The sequence below is a fragment of the Scyliorhinus torazame genome, chromosome 4, assembly GCF_047496885.1.
Source record: "Scyliorhinus torazame isolate Kashiwa2021f chromosome 4, sScyTor2.1, whole genome shotgun sequence".
Lineage (NCBI taxonomy): Eukaryota > Metazoa > Chordata > Chondrichthyes > Carcharhiniformes > Scyliorhinidae > Scyliorhinus > Scyliorhinus torazame.
The window spans coordinates 135,638,424-135,665,972 of NC_092710.1; the positions used below are offsets into that span (position 1 = coordinate 135,638,424).

At 45.7% G+C, this 27,549-nt stretch overlaps 1 protein-coding gene across 6 annotated transcripts in view; it reads right to left on the bottom strand.

Annotated features, from left to right (window-relative positions):
- fbxo25 (F-box protein 25) overlaps window positions 1–27,240 on the bottom strand; it is a 55,629-nt gene extending 28,389 nt beyond the window's left edge. The window contains exons 1-4 of one of the 6 annotated variants that reach the window (XR_011940669.1): window positions 26,443–26,701; window positions 16,193–16,296; window positions 9,556–9,605; window positions 9,379–9,471 (exon numbers count right to left, since the gene is read on the bottom strand). Coding sequence is in view for 5 of the 6 variants with exons in the window: in XM_072498643.1 (XP_072354744.1) it covers window positions 9,379–9,471; window positions 9,556–9,605; window positions 16,193–16,296; window positions 26,443–26,636 (441 nt within the window). In the remaining variant the exon portion in view is untranslated. Of the gene's footprint in view, window positions 1–9,378; window positions 9,472–9,555; window positions 9,606–16,192; window positions 16,297–26,442; window positions 26,706–26,931 lie in introns of those variants that run through there. The other 5 variants (XM_072498646.1, XM_072498647.1, XM_072498643.1 and 2 more) reach the window with 5 other exon arrangements.
- Between the last annotated feature and the right edge of the window lie 309 nt (window positions 27,241–27,549).

The following is a 27,549-nucleotide window of genomic DNA, read 5'->3' on the forward strand; positions in this document are numbered from 1 at the left end:
CAAACAGGCATTTAAAATGGCTTTGGAGACTCAAATGCTCATATTCCCCAGGTTTCTACCGGTTTTTCTGAAATTGATAGGATTCATTATTAAATATGCAAATTGGGCTCCATTGGATTGGATTATCGTCACGTGTACCGAGGTACAATGAAAAGTATTGTTCGGTGTGCAGCTCACACAGATCATTTCAGGGCAGCATGGTGGCACAGTGGTTAGCACTGCTGCATCATGGCAGCACAGTAGCACAAATGGATAACACTGTGGCTTCACAGCGCCAGGGTCCCAGGTTCGATTCCCCGCTGGGTCGCTGTCTGTGCGGAGTCTGCACGTTCTCCCAGTGTCTGCGTGGGTTTCCTCCGGGTGCTCCGGTTTCTTCCCACAGTCCAAAGACGTGCAGGTTAAGTGGATTGGCCATGATAAATTGCCCTTAGTAACCAAAAAGGTTAGGAGGGGTAATTGGGTAACGGGGATAGGGTGGAAGTGAGGGCTTAAGTGGGTCAGTGCAGACTCGATGGGCTGAATGGCCTCCTTCTGCACTGTACGTTCTATGTACCAGGTTCGATCCTGGCTCTGGGTCACTGTCCGTGTGGAGTTTGCACATTCTGCCAGTGTTTGCATGGATTTCACCCCCAGAACCCAAAGGTGTGCAGGGTAGGTGGATTGGCCATGCTAAATTGCCTCTTAATTGGAAAAAAATGAATTGGGCACTCTAAATTTTTTTTAATTTTTTTAAACAGATCATTCTGTACATGAAAAGAAAATACATAATAAGGCAAACATAAAATACACAATGTGAATACACAGACACAGGCAACGGGTGAAGCATACAGGAGTGTAGTACTACTCAGTAGAGATCAGATCAGTTCATAAGTCTATCAGTCCACAAGAGGGGTCATTTAGGAATCTGGTAACAGCAGGGAAGAAGTTGTTTTTGAATCAGTTAGTGCACTCTCTCAGACTTTTGTATCTCCTGCCCGATGGAAGAAGTTGGGAGTGTGAGTAAGCCGGGTGGGAGGGGCCTTTGATTATGCTGCCTGCTTTCCCCAAGGCAGTGGGATGTGTAGACAGAGTCAATGGATGGGAGGCAGGTTTGTGAGATGGACGGGCTGTGTTCACGACTCGCTGTAGTTTCTTCCCGTCTTGGGCCGAGCAGTTGCCATACCAGGCTGTGATGCAGCCAGATAGGATGCTTTCTATGGTGCACATGTAAACGTTGGCAAGAGTCAATGTGAACATGCCGAATTTCCTTAGTTTCCTGAGGAAGTATGGGCGCTGTTGTGCTTTCTTGGTCATAGCGTCCACGTGGGTGGACCAGGACAGAATTTGGGTGATGTGCACACCTAGGAATTTGAAGCCGTCAACCATCTCCACTTTAGCCCCGCTGATGCAGACAGGGGTGTGTACAGTGCTTTACTTCCTGAAGTCAATGACCAGCTCTTTAGTTTTGCTGATATGGAGGGAGAGACTGTTGTTGTTACACCACTCCACTAGGTTCTCTACCTCCCTCCTGTATTCTGACTCTTCGTGAGGCGAGATCCGATCCACTCGGTCGTGTCATCAGCAAACGATGGAGTTGGAGCCAAGTTTTGCCACGCATTCATGTGTGTATAAGGAGTACAGAAGGAGCCCAAGTATGTAGCCTTGCGGGGCCCCAGTATTGAGGACTATCATGGGAGGAGTTGTTGTTTATTCTTACTAATTGTGGTCTATGGGTCAGAAAGTTGAGGATCCAGTTGCAGGGTGAGGAGCCAAGTCCTGGGTTTTGGAGCTTTGAGATGAGTTTGGGTGTTGAAGGCGGAGCTGTAGTCAATAATTAGGAGTCCGAAGTAGAGGTCCTTGTCAAGATGTTCCAGGCATCAGTGTAGGGCCAAGGAGATGGCGTCTGCTGTGGACCAGTTGCGATGGTATGCAAATTGCCATGGATCTATGCCTTCTGGGAGTATAGAATTGATGAGCCTCATAACCAACCTCTCGAAGTACTTCATTACGATCGATGTCAAGGCAACCGGACAATTGTCATTGAGGCACGTTGCCTGGTTCTTCTTTGGCAGCCGTATGATGGTGGTCTACTTGAAGCAGGTGGGGACCTCAGAACGGAATAGGGAGAGGTTGAAGATGTCCCGCGATCACATCTGCCAGCTGGTCCACACAGGATCAGAGTGCACGACCAGGGACCCCAGTCCAGGCCCGTCGCCTTCAGAGGGTTCACTTTCAAAAAGACCGATCGGACTTTGGAAGATGACGATGGGCGTGGGTGTATCCGGGGCGATTGGGGACAGTCGACAGCGGTTTGATGATTTCCTGCTCGAACCAAGCATAGAATGCATTGAATTCATCGAGGAGGGAGTTGCTGTTGCAGGAGATTCTGTTCAGCTTCGCTTTGTAGCCCGTTATGTTGTTTAAGCGTTTCCACAACTGACGAGGGTCTGTAACACTAGTCTGTGACCATAGCTTGGTCTGATATTGGCTCTTGGCATCCCTGATAACTTTGCGGAGGTCATACCAGTATAAGTCAGGGTCGTCGGACTTGAACGCCTCAGACTTGGCCTTCAGTAGGGAGTCAATCTCCCGATTAAGCCATGGTTTCCGGTTGTGGAACGTACATACTACTTTATTTGGCATGCAGTCGTCTACACATTGCTGATGAAGTCTGTGACGGTGGTGGCATACTCGTTTAGGGCGGTTGCTGAGTTCTTAAATATCGACCAGTCCACTGACTCCAAGCAGTCACGTGGGAGCTCTTCTGGTGCATCAGACCAGCACTGCATGACCTTCTTAACCGGATTCTCCCACTTAAGTTTCTGCTTGTATCTCGGGAGAAGGTGCACCGGTTTACGGTCCGATTTTCCAAAGTACGGTCGGGTGATGGATCGATAAGTGCCCTTGATTTTTGTGTAGCAGTGCTCGAGAGAGTTGTCGCCCCTGGTGGGTCAGGAGAGACGTTGGTGGAATTTTGGCAGTACACTCTAGGTTGGCCTTGTTGAAGTCCCCAGCCACGATAAACAAGGCCTCTGGGTGTTCGGTTTCATTGTTCTTCATCACTGTATACAATTCGTTCAGTGCCTTCTTCACTTCTGCCTGGGATGGGATGTAGACCAGTGATAATGGCTGAAGTGAACTCAAGTGGAAGGTAGGACGGGCGGCACTTCACGGTCAGATATTCCAGGTCTGGGAGCAGTAGCTTGTCACATCAGAGGCACCAGGAGGAGTTGATGAGGAGGCAAACCCCTCCTCTCTTTGATTTGCCTGATGACGGCGTGCGGTCCATCCGGTATAACGAGAAGCCTTCAGGTTGTATGGCACAGTCCGGTGAGACAGGGGTGAGCTAAGTCTCTGTGAAACAGAGCACACAGCAGTCTCTTACTTCTCTCTGAGATGCAAGGCTCCAATAATACCATTTGGGCTTATGCCCTGAGTACTTGTAGTTTTTCTGCCAACTTAGTGGGAAGAGATGTGACCAGCACAAAAAGAAATACTTTGCGACACCAAATATCCGCCGGAAGGCCTATTTACCCAAATATTCGGAGGAGGAAAGAATGGAGCCTTAAAGGAGATTTGGCCAGGTAGGCCCAAGTGACAAATGCAGCTGATCAAATGGTCTTGATGTTCATGAGCTCCTCACACTTGTCACTGATATATATACATCTCCTTTCCCGTAACATCAGTTTACAACACCGGTAATAAACAGTTGACAAGTACGACATTCAGCAAATAGAACTATTATACAATTTATTTCTTTCTGAAAGTGAACACTCCAACTATAAGTGCTTTGAGAGAAACAACATACATAAATCGGTGTGCTGTTCTCTCTGCATACATCAATTTATCAAGAAAAGAGCTCCAGTGAACTCAGACCACTAACTATATCACAAATTGGAATGTCTTTGCCCTAGAACTCAGTATTTTAAACAAAATGTCACAGAAAAGGATGAATTTACCCAGTTAGTGAACTGCAAAATTAAAACTCACTTATCTGTTGTGATTTCTTATTTAAAAAGAATGATAATTATCCGAAATCTGTAATTATATTAGAAAAGAGAAAAGAGGGCTTTCCGTGGTGGCATGTAGGTGGAAGTCGGACATCGGATGGCTCCTGCTCAAGGCTCAGTTTTTTGGAATTTAATGCCCGGTCCCAGGGGGCAGTTTTTGGATGAGCTGGTGCAGGAAGACAAGAAGAAGGAGGGGAATGTCGAAGAACCAGAAAAAAGCTGTTGGGAAGAAGGGGTTCACGGAAGGTTCACCATTGAGCAGATGGGGTCAGCCCGGCTGCAGGAAAGATGGCAGAGGCTGGGTCGAGCCATGCCCAGTAGAGAAAATGACAAGGTGAGATGACTGAAGAGTTCGAAAATCAATTTGCGAAGCATATGGAGGTGATGTGGAAAGAGATGATGGCAGCAATACAAGAGCTGGTGAAGGAGGCGATAGCCCCAGTGAAGGCAGCAGTATTAAAGATATTGGCTGAGATACAGGAGCAAGGAGAAAAGTTGAAGGGAGTGGAGGACGCTCTGTCGCCACACAATGACCAGTGCAACTTGATGGTGAGGAGCTACGGAGGCCATGAAAGTACTGAGAGCCAAGGTGGAGGACCTGTAGTACAGGTCGAGGTGGGAGAATTTAGGAATTGTGGGCTTGCCAGAGGGGGTGGAGAGCCCAGAGGTCAACTGAGTACTCCGCGAAGATGCTGGCTGAGTTGCTGGGGAGGGGGAGGGGGAGGAACCCTCCCGGTATGAACTTCACATGGCTCATCGGTCGCTCAGGCCCAAGCCGAAGACAGAGGAGCCGCCAAGGGCAGTCATAGTTTGTTTTCATAAAGAACATGTTAAGGAAAAGGTCCGAGTCATTAGGGCGAGGTTGGAAGGAGTTGGTATTCATATAAAGCAGCACTTAACCGTGCAGCTGGGAAGAAGGTGGGCGGCCTTTGGTTGGGTGAAGGCGACTCTACAGTAATGGTGTGTGGTTCGGCGTGGTCTACCGATGAAGCGGAGGGCGACGTACAACTCGAATGACTGCTACTTTGAGACGGTGGAGGCGTTAGTGAAGGCCGAAGGACTGGGGTTGAAATGAGAGATGGGACTGGGGTTTGGCTTTGGACGGAGGGAAGTGGGGGTGAAATGATTATATAGTTTCATCTCTGGTTTGTTGCTTAAGTATGTTTGTTTGTTTTCTATGAGGAACAGTTAGGAGTTTGGTTTTTGGGTTGGTTGGTGGGGAAGGGTAGCATACCCTGTGGTATGGGGTACAGCAAGTAGGAAGTTAGTGAACTTCGGGGTTATGGCGGTTTTCTGGAGTGCGTTTTTTTGCACTGGTTAAGGTTGATTGTCATTAGTTTTTAGGAACTGGGCATGGGGGGAGCCTGGGCATGGGCCTCCACACTAGCAAGCGTAGGTTGGCTAGTGAACAGGTTGGGTGGGGGGGGTGGGGAGGCAGTCATTGGAACCTAGTCGAACGGGTTTTGATGTGTCTGGGAGGTGTGAAAGGTGGGGGGGGGGGGGGTGAATGGGTTCGATACTGGGAGAGATGTTTTCAAGAGGAGGTGGATGGGGGTGGTGTGGTCATGATAATGGCGGAAGGGGCAGAATACTAATGTGGAACTTGAGGGGATTGGGGGTTCCGGTGAAGAGGTCGAGTGTGTTTGCACATTTAAACAGCCTAAAGGCCGACGTGGTGATGCTGCAGGAGACCCACCCAAGGGTGAAGGATCAGGAAGGGATGGCTGATTCAAGTGTTCCATTCTGGTTTCGATAGTAGGGCTCCGGGAGGTTGGTGAGCAAGAGGGTGAGGTTCCAGATAGAGAAGGTGGTGGCAGGACCAGGGGTTCAGGTACATGATTGTGACAGGAAAGAAAGAAAGAAAATCGCTTATTGTCACAAGTAGGCTTCAATGAAGTTACTGTGAAAAGCCCCTAGTCGCCACATTCCGGCGCCTGTTCGGGGAGGCTGTTACGGGACATTGGAGGGGAGGTTGGTGGCTCTGGTGAGCGTATATGGCCCCAACTGGAATGACGTAGGGTTTGCAAAGAGGGTGTTGGTTGCCATCCTGGACTTCGACACTCATGAGTTAATAGTGGGGGGGGGGGGGGAAGAGAACTGGAATATGGTGCCAGAGACGTGGATGGATAGGTCACAGCCACACTGGCCCAGGCGGGGGAGATTGGGGGGGCGGGGGGGGGGGGGGGGGAGAAGGGAGAGAGACGGAGAAGGCGCTGACTGGGCTCATGAGACACATGGGAGGAGAGGACCTGTGGAGGGTCCTGCATCTGAGGGAGCGGGAGTACTCATTTTTCTCCCCAGTACATAAGATAGTCTAATGTACGATACATAAGGTACTCTAAGATAGACTCCTTTGTGGTGGTGTGGTGGGCAAGGCTTTATTGGCTGCTGTCAAAGGGTCGGAGTACTCCACAATAGTGATTTTGGTCCATGCGCCGCATTGGGTGGTTGTGGTTTTGGAGAAGGGGGTGGCCCAAAGGCTGGGGAGAAGAACGGATGTGGGTTGTTGGGGGAAGCGGAGCTTTTGTGATCAGATTGGGAAGGTGATTGAGGAATATGTGGGATTGAGGAATACGTGGGATTTAATTGCACAGGGGAAGTTTCGCAGGCAGTGGTTTGGGAGGCTCTGAAGGCAGTAGTGAGGAGGGAGGTGATATCGTTTAAGGCCAAGGCCAATGAGGAGGGAGGAGCACCAAAAAGTTGGTCGAGGAGATGTTGGAGTTGGATAGGAGGTACATTGCGGACTCGGACCTGGCCCTCTTGGACAGGAAAAAGGAGCTTCAGGCAAAGTTTGATCGGTTGTCCACAGGGAAGACGGTGCGCCAATTGAAACGAGCGAGGGAAGCAGACGAGCATGGGGAGAAGCCGAAGCATATGTTGGCCAGCCAACTCTGGAGGGAGGCGGCAGCAAGGGAGATAGTCCAGGTAAGGGATAAGATGGGGAAGTCAGTGGTCCCGGAGCAGATTAATAAAGTTTTTGAGGAGTTTTATGAGAAGTTGTACAGGTCGGAGCGAGTTCCTGGACGCATTGGAGTATCCGAGGTTGGGGGAGGAGAAGGTAAAACAGGCAATCGGGAGGCTGCAGTCAGGGAAGGCGTCAGGACTGATTGGGTTCCTAGTGGAATATTGTAAGAAGTTTAAGGACAAGTTGCTGCCGCTGATGGTGCAAATGTTTGCGAAGGCGATTGGTAGGGGGGTATTGCCCTAGACGTTGGGACAGGCTTCGATTTTCCTACTGTTAAAAAAGGACAAGGACCCCGTGGAGTGTGGGTTGTACAGGCCCATGTCCCCATTAAATGTGGATGCCAAGATACTGGCAAAGGTGCTGCCGGTAAGGTTAAGGGATGCCTCCCGAAGGCGATCGGAGGGGATCAGACAGGGTTCGTGAAGGGAAGGCAGCTGTTGTTGAATGTTAGAAGGTTGTTAAAAGTGATCATGTCACCGACGGATGAAAAGGAGACGGAGATGGTGATGGCACTGGATGAGGAGAAGACATTTGATCGGGTAGAGTGGGGTCATTTGATGGCGGGTCTTGGAAAGATTTGAGATTGGGCAGAGGTTTACAGCGTGGGTACGGCTGCTGTATAGGGAGCTGATGGCGAGTGTTCGCACTAATAATATGAGTTTGGAGCATTTTGCTCTGCATCGGGGTACTAGGCAGGGATGTCCTGTGTCCCTCCTGCTGTTTGCATTGGCTATAAAGCTGCTGGCCATCGCTCTAAGGTGCTCGGGTTTTGGAGGGGGGCAGTGAAGGCGGGGGGAAAACATTGGATATCCTTGAACGTTGACGATTTGCTACTGTACATCTCAGAGCCGAGTACGTCGGTGGGGAATATAATGGGGCTTCTCCAAAGATTAGGTCATTCTCAGTGTATACATTGAACCTCGGTAAGAGTGAGAATTTTACTGTGTCCCAACCAGGAGTGGGGACTATCATTTTGTAGGGCAGCACCCCACTTCAGGTACTTGGGGGTGCAAGTGGCACGAGATAGGGGTGGGCTCCGAAGGTATATTTTAATAGTTTGGTGGGGAGGTTCAAGGCCGATTTGGCAAGGTGGGACAGCCTCCCTCTGTCGTTCCCAAACTTATTGTATTATTACTGGACGACGAACGCTGAGAAGGTGCGGGGATGGGTCCCGGTGGGTTAAGATGGAGGAGGGGTCGTGTAGGGGGTCGGGGTTGAGAGCGCTGGCAACGATGGCCCCAGGCAAGCATTCGGTGAGCTTGGTGGTGGTGGAAATTTGAAGATCTGGGGGCTGTTTCGGCAGCCGGGTCAGGGGAGAGGGTTACCGGTTAAGGGGTATCATAGGTTCCAGAAACCTGGGGAGGCTGGATGCGAGGTTTCAGAGATGGGAGGATTAGGGCAATGAAAGATCTGTTCCTGGGGGGACGATTTGAGAGTTGAGGTTGGCAAAGGAGGAAGGGTTTAGGTATCTGCAGGTCCGAGATTTTGCGAGAAAGGATTTCCCACTCTTCCCAATAATGCCAGCCCCCTCGCTGTTGGAAGAGATCCAGTCGGCAGGGGGGGGGGGGGGGGCAGCTTGGGGGTGTTGCATATGGAGTTAGAGCTGGGTCCCCTAGTGGCCATTTTCGGGGTGTCAAACTGGCCCGAGTTGCAGACGGGTGTTAGCCTTCGCCTCACTGACTGCCTGTAGGCGGGTCCTGTTGGGTTGGAAGTCACCTTCTGATTCTCCGCTCTGTGCCTCAGCTTGGAGGGGGGGACCTGGAGCTTTTGACTCTGGAGAAGGTGAAGTTTGAGTTGGGGGAGGGGGGGGGGGGGGGGGGGGGGGGGGGGGGGGGGGGAGGGCGAAGGAGGACTTCTACAATCCATGGGGTTTGTTTATCATGAATTTTCGGGAGTTGGTTGCCGTTGAATATTAAGGGACGGGGTTGGTTTGTTATTTGCTTTTTATTTTTAAACTTGCGAGTCGATGTTTTAGGTAGCACATTGGTGGGATTGTTTTGTTTTCGTTTCTCTGCTTTTTTTTTCTTGTTTGTATGGTGAAAATGATGAAAAAAAATATTTTAAAGAGAAAAGTGAAAATAAAGGTGAAAATATTGTGACCATGGAAAGGGAGCCTTGTTTCATTTGTGTGGCAAGACAAAATATGTTCATAATATCTGCAGTTTTAATTTTTCCTGTAAAAATTAGCCATAACAATGCAATTTTCTTGGAAACAACCCAAGCCAATTTATATTTTATAATTTGCAAACCAAGTCATGTCCTAGGTGAATGTAAATCATCATTTCATGGTTACTACATTTCTAAAGATAATAAAAGATAAATAAAAAATGGAAAGAATGGAATTTCAACACCACTTGGTGCCTTGCTCGATCCCAAATACAAATATATTCTTTCCAAGGAAACCCGAGTTCAAAGAAAACTTACTTTAACAACATAGTTGAATCTTCTCATGTCTTGAATGGCACTTGAAAAATCCAAGCGGTTAAAAGCTTCTCCCAGTGTACAATAACCATGTCTCTACAAATAAAATTAAGTCAGAACATTTAAAAACAAGGATAAAAATTAAAGTGACAACAAAGATTATATAACACATTAACTTACTTCTCTGGTGCTTCCTTTATGAACGTAGATCCACTTTTCCTGATAGAAGTCTGAAAAACATGAAATACAAATACTTTTTCCAAATTATTCTACAGTTCATTATTGGATGAGAGACATTAGTACAAGCTGATACTGTACTGTAAGTGTCAGTCATTGTATCTAGTGCACTAATTTCTACTGGAATATGGTCTTCAAGATTACAAAGTTGATGATTGTGACTCCCATTTTCATAACATCATTGTTCTCTGCTTGAACATTTAACAGGTTAAATGCTAATTATAGAATCCTGTGATTTCAAGTCTGGTAGAATACATGCATTCTTCTACTGTAAGTCGGATCAAATCTCAGTGTAGTTTTTCTCATTCTCATATTTCCATTTTGGCTCTATTTTCCTATTGACTGAATAGATTACCCAAGGCTCAGAATAGCTTTCCCTTACAAATGTCAAAACTAAGAACCTCAAACAAAAATAAAGATATGTTTTTCCACTGCCATCTAAGAATTTTATTGGATCAATTACAACCAATTGAAAGTAGCACTGGTTTCTGAAGCAAGATCAACCACTAAAAATATCAGCCGCAGTAAGCAGGTTTCGTTACCTTCCTTAGAGCAAGAATACACCTGGGGATGATTTTCCTCTGGATACTTTAGGCAGTTGGAAGAACCTTAGGAGGTGGCCAGCTATTGATGGAATTTGTGTGTGTGTTTTGGAACTTTCCTATACTGGTCTAAAATTTCAACAATCTACAAGTAGAAGTTTAGTTGAAGTAGTTGTTTTTGGTTATTTGAAGGCTTGTGCTGAAATAAGTGGTTTTAAGTCATAGGCAGCTTGGTTGTCATAGTTTTTGAATCAAGCATTACTAGGAGAATGGCAAGAGGCTTATAGACAGCACACAAGAGGGGAGATGTATTCTCAACAAGAAATCATATCCACCAAGGGACTTCAGGGAGCAATTACTTTACCTGAACTTCAGCAAGGACCAATGCTAAAGACATCTGCGCTTCAATAAAGAGACTGTGACCAAAATCTTTTTTTTTTTTTTTTTAATTTAGTATCCAACTCTTTTTTTTCCCAAACTTAAGGGCAATTTTGCATGGCCAATTTCTCTTTTTGGGTTGTAGGGGTGAGATGCACGCAGTGACAGAAAGAATGTGCAAACTCCACATGGACAGTGACCCGGGATCGAACCCATGCCCTCAGTGCCGTGGGGCAGCAGTGCTAACCACTGCACTGTCCTGTGAACAAAATCTATTAACCTCTGTAGTAGGAGTGTAAAGCAAGGATCGCAGGCCTAGGGCTTCAAGGCTCTTAATCCATTGGTGTCTGGCTCCTGCTGCTGGAGATATAATAAAAGCAATGTCTTTAGTTTTCAGTACCGCTGCATAAGGGAGGGCATAGGAGGCTGTTAGCATAAAAATATACAGTTTCCACCTCATTCCCTCAACTGTAGGCTTCCTCACATTAGGGTTTTGAGTGCATGTGCCTCACATGACTTCTACTATTTTCCCCAAATGGAAATGGATTAGATTCTGAATATCGAGCTGGTGCATAACCATAACCCCTGGAACGCATCCTTCCATCCTCCCTGCCACTAACTTCACTAACACTTTCACATCTATACTCAACAGTTATATGGGCCTGTGTGACCCACTCTAGCGGGTCCTTCCCTTTCTTCAGAATTAGCTTGATCATTGCCTGTGTCAGTGTCTCCGGCAGCTCCCCCTTCTCCAGCGCCTCGCTAAATGCACCCAATAAATGTGGTGCCAACTCCTTTGCAATCTCCTTATTAGAACTCCACCGTGTAACCGTGTGACCCTGGGGCCTTCCCCGACTTCATCCCTTTTATGATTTCCATCACCCCTCTCAATCCTATCAGCTTCTCCAGCACCTGGCTCCTTTCCTCACCCAGCTGTGGCAATTCCAGCCTGTTCAGAAACCACCCCAAATCCCCTTCCTTATCCCCAGGATCAGCCCTATACAATTTCTCATAGTACTCCTTAAACGCTCATTTATCTGACCCAGCTACGACACTACCTCCCCTTCCCTCTCAGGGTTTTTCTGTACTCTCAGGATTTCTTTGGACGCGGCCAGCCTTCCCATTGACTTGGGGCTCAACCCTTGGCTCCAGCACGCAGTTAAAAGTCCCCTCCTATAATCAATTGATGCATGTTCAGGACTGGAATTGCCCCCAGCTACCCACTCACAACCCCGTCATCCCAATTTGGTGCATATACATTCACTGGTACCACCAGCGTTCCCTCCAGCACCCCTTACACTATCGCGGATCTCCCCCCCTGGATCACGCACTTCCTTGGCACTTACAAACCCAGTCTTCTTTCTCAACAGGATTGCCACCTTCCCTGCGACTTTGAATCAAACCCAGTGAAATACCTGAACCACCCATCCCTTTCTCAACGAACCTGATCCTTCACCCGGAGGTGCATCCTCTGCAAGAAGACCACCTCCGCCTTCAAGCTCCTCAAAAGTTCAGAGACTCGAGACCTCTTCACCGGCTTGTTCAGCCCCCGTATGCTCCATGTTACGAACCTTACTTGAGGCTTGCGCTGCCATTCCCCCCTACCGTCCGGCAACCGCCCCTACCAATTCTGTCCCCTTTAATTTCACCCTAAACCGGAACCATCCATGATGGCACCCTTCTCCATCCATGACAACTCTCCTCCTCCTCCTCCAACACTGCCATGAGGCATTCCTCCATTCCTTCTTTCGCTCCCCCCACCACCTGGGGTTTTCCAGCATACACCCTTCCCCTTCCGCTGTGCTTCCAACTATTGCTGCGCCACAGGTGTCTTCCAGTTCCTTGGCCAGGTCTTTAACTTTCTTCTGCCCGGGTCTGATAACCAGCAGACATGCCACCGGGCTGGGGGGGGGGGGGGGGGGGGGGGGGGGGGGGGGGAAACGATGACGACGACAGACTCCTCCTCCACACCTTCAGCTACACTTTTCCGTGAAAGCCCCCACAGTTTTGGGGGAAAAAAGAAGAGAACTCACCTTCAAGCCAAGGCTGCCCTCTGGTCGACCACTCACTCCACGGCCGCCACGAGAAGATTCCTTAAAAATCAGTTAAATCTCTAGCCCCCCCCCCCCCCCCCCCCCCGAGTTACAGTAAAAAGGTTTTACATCACAAAAAGAGGCCCTTCACCAGCCATCAAGCACCTATCCAATCAAATCTTATTTTGCACCACTTTATATGCTATGGCATTTCAATGCTCATCTAAATGCTTCTGACAAAAGATGATTAACCTAAAATATTAACTCTCTCTCTCTGCTCATATGATGCAGCCAGAGTATTCTTCACCTGTAACACTTATACAATGAACTCAACAGGGAAATCAATGATCTCAACAGGGAAGACTTGCTGCATTCCGCAGAAGACAGCCCGAATTTGACATGATGCCAGCATTGCAGTAAACGGGTTCACATCACAACCCGAATGTTCATTTTTGGGCATTATCTAATTAATCCCACAATCTACTGCTCTTGTTATTTGTGAACTTGCCCCTTGTCAAAATTATTTGGGATTGTTAATTAGGAGTGTAGCAGTTTTCATTAAGGTTCTTATATTGGCACAGCAAATATTTCCTGCTTTTTAGCAGGACAATGTTCCTGCTAATCTGATTCATTCTTGGAGGGGGTTGCTATCACCACAGCTTCCCAAGGGCAGAAAATTATAGCTATTGCACTTGTATGATGTAAATTTAAATCAAGGGTCCTTAATGGGAACAAGCATTCTGTAACAATTACATTTGAGGGTCTCCTCTTATACGGTTACATTAAGAAAATCTCAGATACAGCTTCTATAATGAACTAAACATTTCCATTCTTCTAATTCAAACAGGATGTTATTTGTTTTAAATCAGAAAATGAGATCTTGCAGTGATGAAAGACATTGGGCTGGATTCTCCATTTGATTAGATTTAGTCACATGTACAATGAAAAGTATTGTTCTGGAAACAGCCCAGGCAAACCATTCCATATATGAAAACATAGTATACACAATAAATACACAATGCAAATACACCATGAGAGACTATGTTCTCTCGCTGGAGCTGAATTGCACCAGTTTTACGATCCCCTTGTGATTGTAAAGCGACTGCTTAAGAGCAGTCCAGACAGGGCAGTGGGAAGAATATTAGCACTTACCTTGCAACTCCACGTGTCCATTCCTCCAAGGAGAGCAGCGCCTGGGTCTGGTTCCCACAGATCCACTATCTGCAGGCCATTCATAGCTTTCGAGAGAGGCAAGTACAGGGAAATCACATGCTGGAGTGATTGGAATGCACCTAGTGCAACTTTCATCTCTTTGATAGTGTACAAACATTAGGGTTTCACCACTTAGGCCACTGAAGCATGAAAGCATATGAATAGATCAAAGCTGCAGGGGTCCCCATAAATCAGACCCTGTGGGTGGGGGTGGGGGGGGAAAGAGAAATTGGGAAAAAAAAGAGGGGTAACTATGACCCATTTGCATTTATTTACATGCTCCCGCTGGCGTGCAGCGTGGAACTTGTTCACGCAGCCAGCGGGGAGTCGGAACATGGTGTTCGGGTTGGTGCCTGGCACCTATCCCGATTTTGCCCTGACACCCGATTCTCTGTCCCATCAGGAAACAAATTCTGGGCATTCCAGCCCATTCTATTTTAAGGCGAAATGAATGTATATGCATCAGGAAAAATGTGCAGTTTGGCAATGAAATATATTCCTATACCGGGCATTAAACCAAATAGTTCAGAAGGGAAGTTGGAGCATTGCGTTCGGGTTGGCGCCCGGCCCCGATCTTGCCTCAAGGCCCGATTCTCCGTCCAATCAGCGACCGCATACCGGGGATGGAGAATCCAGCCCATTCTATTTCAAAGCAAGATGGATGTACATAGATACATAGAAGATAGGAGCAGGAAGAGGCCTTTTGGCCCTTCGAGCCTGCTCCACCATTTATTATGGTTAAGGATGATCATCCAACTCAATAGCCTAATCCTGCTTTCTCCCCATAGCCTTTGATCCCATTCGCCCCAAGTTCTATATCTAGCTGCCTCTTGAATATATTCAATGTTTTAGCATCAACTGCTTCCTGTGGAAATGAATTCCACAGGCTCACCACTCTTTGGGTGAAGAAATGTCTCCACATCTCTGTCCGAAACGGTTTACCCTGAATCCTCAGGCTGTGACCCCTGGTTCTGGACACATCCACCATCGGGAGCATCTTCCCTGCATCTATCCTGACTAGTCCTGTTAGAATTTTATAAGTCTCTATGAGATCCCCCCCCATATTCTTCTGAACTCCAGCAAGAACAATCCTAACCTTGTCAATCTCTCCTCATATGACAGTCCCACCATCCCTGAAATCAGTCTGGTAAACCTTCGCTGCACCACCTCGAGAGCAAGAACTTCCTTTCTCAGAAAAGGAGACCAAAACTGCACACAATATTCTAGGTGTGGCCTCACCAAGGCCCTGTATAATTGCAACAACACATCCCTACTCCTATACTCAAAACCTCTCGCAATGAAGGCCAACATACCATTCTCTTTCTTTACTGCCTGCTGCACCTGCATGCTTATCTTCACCAACGGGTGCATTAGGACACCCAGGTCCCGCTGCACACTCCCCTCTCCCAATTTACAACCGGTCAGGTAGTAATCGGTCTTCCTGTTTTTGCTTCCAAAGTGAATAACCTCACACTTATTTGCTGCTCATGTATTTGCTTTGTTTGGCCCCTTGTTCCGCACTGTAACCAATCACTGTTTGTCGATGTACCATTTGTCAAAGTTCTCTGTTGATTATGCTTTTGTCTACTATGTACGTATTGTGTACGTTGCCTCAGCTGCAGAAAAATATTTTTCACTGTACTTCAGTACATGTGACAATAAATCAAATCACTTATCCGAATTATACTGCATCTGCCATTGATTTGCCCATTCACCCAACCTGTAGCTGGGGTCCCAGTACCGATCCCTGTTGTACCCCACTACTGCCTGCCAATTTGAAAAGGACCCATTGATTCCTACTCTTTGTTTCCTCTCTGCCAACCAGTTTTCTATGCATCTCAACATACTTCCCCCAAGCCCATGCGCTTTAATCTTGCACAATAATCTCTTATGCAGGACTTTGTCAAACACTTTCTGAAAGCCCAAATATACCACATCGACTGGCTCCCCCTTGTCAACTGTATTGGTTACATCTTCAAAGAATTCCAACTGATTTGTCAAGCATGATTTCCCCTTCATAAATCCATGCTGACTCTGACTGATCCTGCCACTGCTTTCTAAATATTCCATAATGACATACATGCATCTGGAAAAATGTGTAAATTGGCAATGAAACATATTCCTATAGCTGGCATTAAACCAAATAGGCAGAAATGTGTGAAAGTTAGGTGGATTGGCCATGCTAAGAGTGTCCAGGTATGTGCAGGTTGAGTGGGAGAGTGGACCTAGATAGGGTGCTCTTTTGGGGGGTTGATACAGACTCAACTAGCCGATAATTAATTAAAGAGTACTTTTATTACTGTACCTAATCAATACATGCATAATCATTTAAATGTATTTCCATGACTGACAGTCAAATACTAGCCTGCAAGTGTTTAGCACTTACTTTAAAATAAATGAAGATTAAAATCTTACATTGGGTCTTCGTGTTGTTATTGAAGTGATCTTTCTTCCTCTTTTTCACTACCACCTCACAGTCTTCCCCAATAATTTCATTTTTCTTGATCTCATCCTGCAATCTATTGACAACAAAAGGAGCTCAAGTACTTCATAAAGATGTGATCATAGTATAGACATTAGTTTTATGCAAAAGTTTAAAAAGTAATGAAAGGTCATCTACAGTGAATGCTTCACCTTGTTCAATTAATGAATGATTACCAAGAACAAGTATTTAGATTTAACAGTATTATATATATTTAGAATTTCCTGGAGAGATGCTTTTGTTACGTAACTGCAGAGAGAGTTGGCATGCAATTACAACACGGATATGCACATGGTCCAGACAGATCCCAAATTGTTTTGCCTTTCAGTGTGTAAAATTGTAAATGAAAAACACGTAGGTACTGCATGGCTTTTATTTGCTTTTCAGACCCAAATATTTTCATACAATTTTGAAACGTATTCACTTTAAATGCTTCAATGCAAACTCAATAATATAGTGGGACCATCAATCAGTTGGCAAAACAACCAAGGGTCGAAAAATTGAGTTTGGCAAATCAGCAGAAGATTAATTCAATAAAGAGAAGTGCAAGTTAGTCCACAATGGCAGAACAAAGGACTATCACAAATATACTAGAAAAAGCCAATGGTGGAGCAGAAAGGGAGTATAGTATGTTTAATGATTCCGAACCCAACAGTGGAGCAGAAATAAAAACAAAGCAATTAGGGTACACAATACTAGGTCAGATCAGAATTTTGTCATGATTAAATTATATTGTGCCCTGGTCAGATAATATGTTGAATTCTTCCGATTTGCTCACTCACAAGAAAATCACTCAAGCCAGAGGAAAACCACGAGGCTGATCCCTACCATTAAAAATTGTTATGAGGAAAGACTGGCAAAATGGAGACTTTGCAAACATGAAAATAACCAGGGATGAGGCCCCAGAGGAAACATAAAAGATATTTAATAAGTTACAATTGAACCACTTGAGAATTTCTCAGACATTTGAACCAAGGGACCTGGTAAAAGCGAAGGACAGGTGCCAGGGGAAAATAAAATGATCAACACTTGGATGAGTGTTTTGGGCAAGTTAGTAGAAGTAACAATCTTAGGCTTATTTGATGTCAGTTAAATAGAATAGGAAGAAAATATGGAGAAATACCTTCTATTCCAGATTACAGTGGCATGAATGGAGCTTCAATTGTGCCTTTTCGAATGGCACAAATTTATAAAATTTGCTATATAAGAAACATATTCCAATAAATTGTTCAATACAAGTTGAATATCCTTTCTCTGTACATCTGAAAACCAAATATTCTTTTTGAATGGCTATGCTGTTGATGTTAATAAAGCAAAGCAACATATTACAGGTGTGATAAGTGTTAACAGGTAAGACGTAGAGTCAGAGAGTTGGTAAATGGTGAACCACTTAAATACTTAGTTTCTGTGTAATTTTAAAACTCAAATGCAAAAGGCAATGGCCTACTTGAGGATTCAAAGCTCTTTTTGTGCTAAACATTCAAATCGTCTAATAAATTCCAATAAGTCCTGTAAACACAATATGGATTATTTAGGTCATTTGACTAAAAAGTGATTTAATCTAGTGTAATTTAAAATTAAAATCGGACAAGTTGATGTACATGATAGGACAGGTCAAAACAACTTTCTTCTCACCATTCCATGGTGGAACAAAACCCTATTGAGATACTTTGGTAAGCTGCCAATGAAATGGTCAAAATTGGATCTTGACAAATTTTCACAATGATGAGCACTGAAGGAGGATATTCAACCCATTGTGCCAGCTCCTTGAAGAGCTATCGCAGGTCTCTGGTCCTGTTCAAACTCCCCACACTACCTGCACCCCCCTCCCCAACTAATAATCCAGTTCCCTTCTGAAAGTTATTATTGAATCTGCTTCCTTAGCCCTTCCAGATCACAACTTGCTGCATGACATCTCGAGTTCTTTTGTCAATTACCTTCAACCTTTGCTCACTCTTGTGCCACTGGAAATGGTTTTGAAAATGGTTTCTCATTTATTCTATCAACATCCCTCAGGATTTTCAACACCTATTATTAAATACCCCCTTCTCTATATGGGAGAGCAATCTCAGTTTATCTAGTCTCCTCATCGTTGGTACGAGTCTAGTAAACTTCCTCTGTATTTTTTCTACAAGCTTGCAGAGTAGATTGAGGAAATATCTTGAGCATCTTTGCTCTTACGTCACAGTATCTCTATAAACTTATGATAAACGTGAAATGCAGATTAACTGTAGCAGATCGACTCCATTCATAGATATATTCATTCAGTGGAATTGAGCTATAGTATCTTGAATTTACTGCCAGTGATAGCCATGCATGATCATCTCTATATTTTAGATGGAGCATTATCATCCTTTGCTCATTTCATTTTTTTTGCTGGATTTGAATAAACAGAACCTTTATTTATCAGTATATGGACTGAAACAAGGAACTGATTGCCTACGACTATGGGAGATACCAATTCAGTAAATAGAAAAATTTATCATTATCAGTATCCATCTGAATAAAATGATGTTTGGTGAACCTTTGCTGATGTTAGAAGAAACCAACCCATGAGAAACACGTTCTGCCACAAATGAAGAAGTGGTTAATATGCATCAATGCTTTTGGTGTTGGTTGGCAAGCTGCTGTAGCCATTGACCATGATTGTGGTGCCATTTTCATCTGTCGTCAGTTAGAGTCAAAGTGTGAAAATTATGTTTTTGTTTCACATCATGCTTGTCGAAGGGAAGCTTTGGGCAAAGTAGTAGTCACCTGGCTCCAGCTACCTCACCAGACAGAAAGTTCTTAGATGTGCAACCATCTTCAACCCTGCTAACATACCGGAACCAAAGTCAAAGTCAACGCTGCTCGAGGAGTGCCAGCATACTTTGCAGATTTGCCTTTGAGGGCTACTACATTTGGGATTTTGTCCTTCCATGAGATGTTCAACAACAGTGAAGATGAAAGTTGCTGAGCTTCCTTTCTTGAAAGCTGTCCATGTTTCATAGTCATAAAACAAGATGTTGGGCAACTCGCCAAAGTTCCTTCAATGGCACTTGCCAAATCTGTGACCTCTACCACCTAGAAGGACAAGGGCAGCTGATGCATTGGATGCACCACCACCGACACTTTCTCCTCAAAGCCACACAATTTTGACTTGGAACTATTATTACAGCTTCTTCATTGTCACGGAGTCAAAACCCTGGAACTGCTTCCCTAACAGCACTGTGGGTGTACATACTGTGATGATCTTAATGTTATAACTGGACAGGAAGGTTCAAGAATTAAACCCTGGCTCAAAATATCATAACTTGTACAAAATATGGAGGACTAAATCGCTGGCTTTGAAAGCAGACCTGGGCAGGCCAGCAGCACAATTCAATTCCCGTAACAGCCTCCCCGAACAGGCGCCGGAATGTGGCGACTAGGGGCTTTTCACAGTAACTTCATTTGAAGCCTACTTGTGACAATAAGCGATTTTCATTTTCATTTCATTAACACCAAGAAGCAAAATATTTATTGAACATGAAAGGCACGATCGAATGGCACCCGACGTGGTCTTCTCGCGCGACTAAAAGATTTGCGACACAGAACGCCTCTCGAGATTCAACGGGATCTCGTGAGACATCACAATCTGGGCGAGATCCAGATTAACATATTTAATGGCTTATTTAAATATCTCTGCACTCGATATTCCTGAGGCCCTGGAACGAATGCACGCGCCTGGGAAACCTCACCCTGTCATTGTTTAACGGTACAAAGGTGGACCATGCTTATCAGCACCTGGTGGGGGGCTCTCTCAGGCCATCGGAGGCTAGTGGGTAGTCAGGGAGATACCCTAGTACTGCCACTGGAACCCGGATACCTTGGCACTGCCATCTTGACACTGCTAAGTTGCCCAGGGCAAGGATGCCCATGATTGGGCCAGGAAGTCCCCTGCCCTTAAGAGGAGGTGAGGAAGCTCACAAGATCAGGGCGGCATTTAAAAATGGTGCGCCAACCTCTTCCCGAACTGATGAATGCAGTAAGTGTGGCCTCGGTGGGGCGTTCCTCTTTTTTTGCGCATTAAATAGTGCCTGTTGGGTTATTATATAATACTCCTTTACTCACTCTTTCCTCCCCTCCTCCCCCCAAGTACCTCTTAAACTACAATTTTTAAAATATGTGTTCTTGGGATGTGGGCTTCACCGGCTATGCCAGCATTTTCTGCCCATCCTCAATTGCCCTTGAATGGAGTGGCTTGCTAGGCCATTTCAGTTGGGGGGGGGTTTAAAAAGAATGTATTCAGGTATTTGCATAAACAAAATAAATGAAAGCAGAAAGAAAATTAAACCAGATGAGTTTTTAAATTACATAGTCGTGAACACTGCCTAGTCCATCACACAAACCGGTCTCCCATCCATTGACTGTGCACACCTCCCACTGCCTTGTGAAAGCAGATAGCATATTCAAAGACCCCTCCGACCTGACTTACTCACTCTTCCATGGGCGGGATATACAAAAGTCTGAGAACACGCACTAACAGATTCAAAAAACAGCATCATTCCCGTAGTTAGGAGACTCCTAAACGACCCTCTTATGGATTGATCCGATCTCTTCACACAGCTTCTTTATCGAGTAGTACTGCACTCCTGTATGCTTCACCCGATGTCCATGTCTACGTATTTGTATTTGATATCTTTGTCCTATTATGTATTTCCTTTTCCAGTATGAAATGGTCTGCCCGAGCTGCACTCGGAACAATACTTTTCACTGTACGTTGGTACACGTGACAATACACAAACAAATCCAATCAACAATGGTTTCATGGTCATCATTGGACTTTTAATTCCAGATTTTTACTGAATTCAATTTCGCCATCTGCCATGGTGGGATTCGAACTCAGGGCCCCAGATCATTACCCTGGGTCTCTGTATTATTAGTCCAGTGACAATAACCCTATGCCACCGCCTTTGTGGTGTCATTAACACAAAGTCACTTTTAAGCACACAAGATAACTGTAGTAAGACATACGACACTCGCACTGAACCCAAATTAATGTTGGTGAATTTCTCCTCAAAATCCACCCCCCCCCCCCCCCCCCCCTCAGATGATCTTATACTGTGAGGCACCTTGTCTCACTAAACTCTGGCTTCCACATGAGTAATTTCAAAAAGTTGCATTATTCTTTCCAGTCATCTTTTAAATTATGCTTTCCCTCTGCCGCTTCCATCAAGGTTTCATTTCTCTTTCTTTTTCAGGTTTCCTTTGTCTTAAAGGCTTTTACACAAACGCTAAGGTCCAGTCACCGGTTTCCATTAATATGTCTCCTAAGCTGTAGTAATTGCTCACAAAGCTTAGCACTACTGCAGAGATATTTCTGGCCTCTTATGATCCAATGAATATTCAACTCTTTATGAACAGTAATAATTTATCTGGTTCCCAGCTTCCTTTGTTTGTTCTAGCAAGGCTGAGGGGAGATGTTCCCTCTTTAGTCTTCGAAAACCAACTGCTTCTAGCAGAGCTGCCTATCTCCAACTGCAGTCAAATTAGTTAAACTAAAATCTTGCAGTTGTTTTGCCAGGCAACCATTTCTGGATTATTTACTCTTTACACACAATAAATTACAGTTGGAATGAAAATCAAACCTCACACATACAAACACCTTGTTCAGCATGAATCTAACTATAGGTGTTACCCTTCCAGGCACAGAAGCATTAAATTAAACCGACTTAAACAATACTTATTTCTGATGTTTACCAATACAAATATAATTCCCCAGTGGTTCACGGTTGCAGCTCACCACCACCTTCAAGGGCAATTAGAAATGGGCAATAAATGATGGCTCATAGCTCATGAAAAAATAAAAACCAGGCCTCAAAATCAGCACCTGGAACTACACAGTAATAAGAAAGCCTAAAATCCTCTGGTCTAAACATCAATTTTGCAGCCTAGAAAAGGCAGAGGTTCTGTATTTTAATAATCCTGTGATCCTTGAATGATGTACTTCAGCCTTCTCAACAGTCTCATTTCCTTCTCAGCAGTCTCATTTTCTTGCAAGGCCAACCCTCACTCATTGACCACAGTAATGGTCAAATGTAGTCTTCCTTTGGAGTTTCACCAACATTGATGCAAAAAAGGTAGAAGTGGCTAAAAGTGAGCAAAAGGGCATTTCTTTCTAGTGCCTTGTTGGATGTTTTGGCAAACGGCATGAAATTCATGCAGCCCTCAAAAGGCCTACTTCATTTTTTTGTGAGGTAGAAGCATCAACCCTGGACTTATACCCTAATCATTTTTTTTAAATTGTGAAGATTTAGAAAGTATATTGTCTAGATGTTGTTTTTTTAAAAAATTACTTTATCAGAGTTACAAAGCCAGAGCTGTACCCCATGTAAAATGGCCACCTGCAAAGGACCATGGGAATTGTGGTCAATTTGGGACACAGACAGGTACACAGCCTCTGTGTATTGCGCAAAGAAACCAGACCTGGCTGAAAATTGTATCCATTAGAGCCGATCACCATTTCCCCCAAGACAATAGAGTTTGAATCAAGGAGTTACAACAGTAGCAGACTAACCGGCGCCAACCCCCCTTATTTGGAAAAGCCTGTGTGACTGGGACAATGATAGCTAGGACCCGCCCAGCTATAGAGGTATCCGCCCCCTAATTGGCTGAGATCGATAAGGGTGATCGAAAACCCTATTGATCCATTGGACCCGGGGTAAGGACTGCCCAAAAGGGCGCGAAAGAGACGAAGGATAAAAAGCCCTGCACACTAGAGATCGATCTCTTTTGGGACCGGCCTGTGTGCGACCAACTGCAGCAGAACAACCAAGTTGAAGGACCCGCGACCATTCCTGAAGGACGAGCCCAGCTGAGACGAACCCAACAACTTCCAAACCGACCACGTGGATCCGGACAAAGGCCTTATCTCGCACAGTGCCGGTCACTCGAAGTTAAGTAAAGTTCATCTTAGTTGTTAGGTGTAGTTTAGTACGGAGCCGCGTGTGTTATTGCATAGAGATACAAGTCTTGTGTTATTAATAAACTGTGTTTTTGAACTAACATATTGCTTGTGTGGTCATTTGGTCGATATAAGAAACAGCTTGTAGTTCACCCCAAAGTAAAGAAGGCAACAGAGCTCAGAATGTGGACAGGGGCAAATCCCTAATCCAGCTCCAAAAACCAATTCAAATTGAATCCAATTCATGGTCCCTACAAGAGAGACGTACCAGATCCAGGCATTACACCTGACCTCACGCTCATCTTAGCCAAAAGGCCGAGAAGCGATCATCTAGATGGTTTTTAAAGATGCATAATTTTAAACTCCATCTGTTTGGTTTGTAACTATACTAATAAACTCATGCTTGAAAAATAAATACCTTGGGCTGAGGACTTGATTCGGTGTTGTTTGGGAAAAACTGCCCAAACGAGCCTCTTACTTGTACCAAAGCAAGACGCCCCATCCAAAATTTTAAAAAATGTATATGGGATCTGGACATTACTAGCAAGGTCTGCATCTATTGTCCTCGAAGATGGTGGGGAATTACCATTGCTGCATCCCCATACATCAATATCCTGGTGGCAGAGGGGGGTGGTGGAAATAAGGGATAGGATTATCATCAACTCGGATCGTTGCAGTACTCATCTGAAACAGTGATTTACAAAAGCTTAACCTCACATCGTGGAAATAAACCAATTAAAAAACTTCAGTACTTTCAAACAGAAAAGGTGGCTATACATTTAACTTTCTAGGTTAAGTACATGCTTCTATGCTACTTTGCATCCCCATCTGAGGGATCATAGATTCCAGATCCCCCAAGCAGAGAGAACTGTAGCATTTTCAGGCTCATGATTGGGATGAGGGCTCCACAGTTGGCCAAAGCAGTGTCTCAGACTTTTGAGATTGGACTAAATCCAAGCTTTGGACAACTCACATTCTGGATTTCCCAAAAGGTGACAGAGGAAGTTTCCCCACTCCAACCCACTGAAGTCAGCAATCCTGATCGGGCAGAGAATGCCACCCCAGTCTACAAACAGGATCGGTGCTGGGCAGCAGACCCACCCAGAGTCTATGGTCCTGCCCCACCCCGCCTGCCATTGCAGGCTTCCCACCCTGCACCAGTGGGAACATACAAACAGCTCATATACATTCACCGGAACGCGATTAACGGGCTAGAAGCCAGACATCAGAGTAAATGGCACTGCAAAACAGTGATACCAGGCATACATCATTCAGCAATAGGTATTTTTTTTTTATTTTTTTTTTTTATTAAACTAGCAATAGACACTGCAAATAGAATGAGAAAAATATGAATTTTCACTGGTGGTAAATCTTGCTTATGACATTGCAAGTTAATAGGCCTTGCCTTCCCTTGTGTGGATGCAAGACAAACCAACCATGCAATAACAATGCACAAGGTACAAAAAACAGGAATTAACTATACAATTTTGAATGCTCTACTACACATTCTTAGCTTGATAAATATCTGGAAGATTTTGAAACTTAATAAACATCCAAAGCTTTTGAAACAACTGCATTCCCTCAAGGAATAACAGCTCTGCAAAATGAATATGAAGTATTCCTCTCCATCCCCCAATCTGCATGCTAATACAATGAAATGTAGAACTGACCATTAAATCTCCCACAGTTAACATTCAAGCTTCAGACATTCATCTGACAGTGTTGAGAAGCAACAGTTGCCATTTGCTGCAAAATAAGATGGTCAACTTCTGACAAATACAAGGCAACACGGTAGCATTGTGGATAGCACAATTGCTTTACAGCTCCAGGGTCCCAGGTTCGATTCCGGACTTGGGTCACTGTCTGTGCGGAGTCTGCACATCCTCTCATGTGTGCGTGGGTTTTCTCCGGGTGCTACGGTTTCCTCCCACAGTCCAAAGATGTGCGGGTTAGGTGGATTGGCCATACTAAATTGCCCTTAGCGTTGGGTAGGGTTACTGGGTTATGGGGATAGGGTGGAGCTGTGGACCTTGGGTAGGGTAGGGTGCTCTTTCCAAGAGCCGGTGCAGACTCAATGGGCCGAATGGCCTCCTTCTGCACTATAAATTCTATGAAATAAAAAATTGCAAATTTTAGAATAAGTCTACTCTTCCGACAACCAACACATGACCAATTGTGCTCAACAATCATAAAATACTTTAAACAAAATGGAGGACCTCTCATGATCATGTCACAGGCTTAATGAAATATATAAGGGTTCTTCAAAAACAAAAAGGGCAAGTATCCGAAGTCCTAAAGCTCTTTTTCACCTATGCTGGACCCATGGACAGTGATTTTAGTCAGATCCTGAAGCAAACCTACCAGAAGGCTCTCAGCTTACTAGTTACACACACTCCCATCTCCACCACCACAACTACCCCCCATATATTCTCCAACACAAATCCCCATTGGTGCCAGGATGGATTTCTTTTACAAGACTCTCCTGTTGATACTCCCTCCTCCATCACCAACAGAGTTGTGCCCATCAGCCAACATGCTAGCCTCTTCCATCACCATCCCTCGGTACAGTCTGTCCAAATAGCTGGACAAATCCCCAGGTAGCATAGCTGAGAGTCTGGATATTGACTCAGGATCCCATGAAGTGTCATGGCATCAGGTCAAAAAGACAATCGAGCAAATCTCCTGATTACCACCCAAAACACAAAAGAAACAATAGAATCTCTCTGGCCATTATCAAAAGTGGCTCGGGCACAACTCACAAGAACACTGACTGAATCCTGATTTCACCTGAGGAAGGAGCTGCACTCCGAAAGCGAGGGATTCGAAACAAACATGTTGAACTTTAACCTGGTGTTGTAAGGCTTCTTACTGTGCCCACCCCCAGGCATGTACACATCATGAATCCTGAAAGGCATAGCTGCCAGAAAAAAACATCTGGATGTCATCGTCACCCCCTCTACCTGTTAGAGACACCAGTGTTCGTGACAGCACTGCTAGTGGCGAGCAGATCACACAAACCCTTGCAGAGACCAGCTCCTGGATACTCTTTGCTTTGACAAAGTGTCATCCAGACTGGAAACGTTAGTTCGCTTCTCTCACCACCTGCTGAGGTTGTCCAGCATTTCCTGTTTTTGTCCCGGATACCGTCCATCATAACTGGAGGGATTCAGAGCAGGGCAAGGTGCAGCTCTGCACACAACACACAGAGAAAAAAAAAAACAGCTGAAGGCAAGTAACCTGGATGGGATGGGGGCTCACCGCCAAAGGATTTTGTTGCTGCAGTTGAAGAAACAACAATCTATCCAATGGGAAGTTAGCAGAGCTCCTCCTGCGCGGAGGTCTGGGAGGTGGAGCAGGTAGGTGACTCCAGGGCGGATTGACATCGGTGAGGCTGGCAGAATGTGTGATCCACACCAACCCCCATGAAATTCACCTTCCTCCCCCCGCAGCATACGAAACACCGCCGACTGTAGGTAGGCCAATTGCAACCATGGCCGAGGCACGACAGGAACAAGTCAAAAATATAAAAACAAAAACAAGCACAAGGGGAGGGGGCACACACAAAAAAAGGCGAAAAAGACAAATCTACGCCCAAAAACAACACGGGCAGGGAGGGGAGGGACAAGACACAGAGGCAAAACGAAAGACAACTTCAAGCTCGTGTTTCTGACGGGATGGGGGAAGGATGTTCGCCATTGGTACTGATTTTCGGGCTGACAGGCCGCTCTGGCTTCTGCGAGCACTCACTGTCCGCTCTGCTGCTGCTTCCCCTGGCGGCGGCGAGGGCGGCTGTCCTCCCCATCGTCATCCACCTCCCGCTTCCAGCCGTCCTCGGATTTCACCCAGCACCCTCCCGGGGATCGCCAGTCCTGCCCTAAGAACGGCATACTGCCTCCCTCGGGAGAGCGGCGGCCCGGCGGCCCGCACCCCGCTTCAAAGTGAACCGACCGGCCCCATGAAGCCGCACCGCGGCCGTTTGTCGGCGGTTGTAATTGGAGCGCGCGCGCTGCCTCTGTTGACAAACAGCCTCCCTCCGCCTTTATTGACGGAAGCCAAACAGCTCGTCCGCGGTCGAGCCGCAAGCCCCGCCCCCCCGCGTCACAAGCCCCGCCCCGCGCGTCGCTAGCCTCGCCCCACGCGTCGCAAGCCCCGCCCCCCCATCGTCGCGCGCCTTGTCCTGGCCAATTAGCTATCCCTGTCGGCTCCCACCCCCCCCCAGTTAGAGCTCTCATTGGTCTATCGAACAGTCAATCATTCAGGAGCGCTGGGGTGACTGCTGTTCAGTGTGGTGCTGGGCTTGCTTCTGCTCTCACAGATGACTTGTTCCCCCCCCTCTTCCATCTTTCTTCAGTGCGTGGCAGCTGC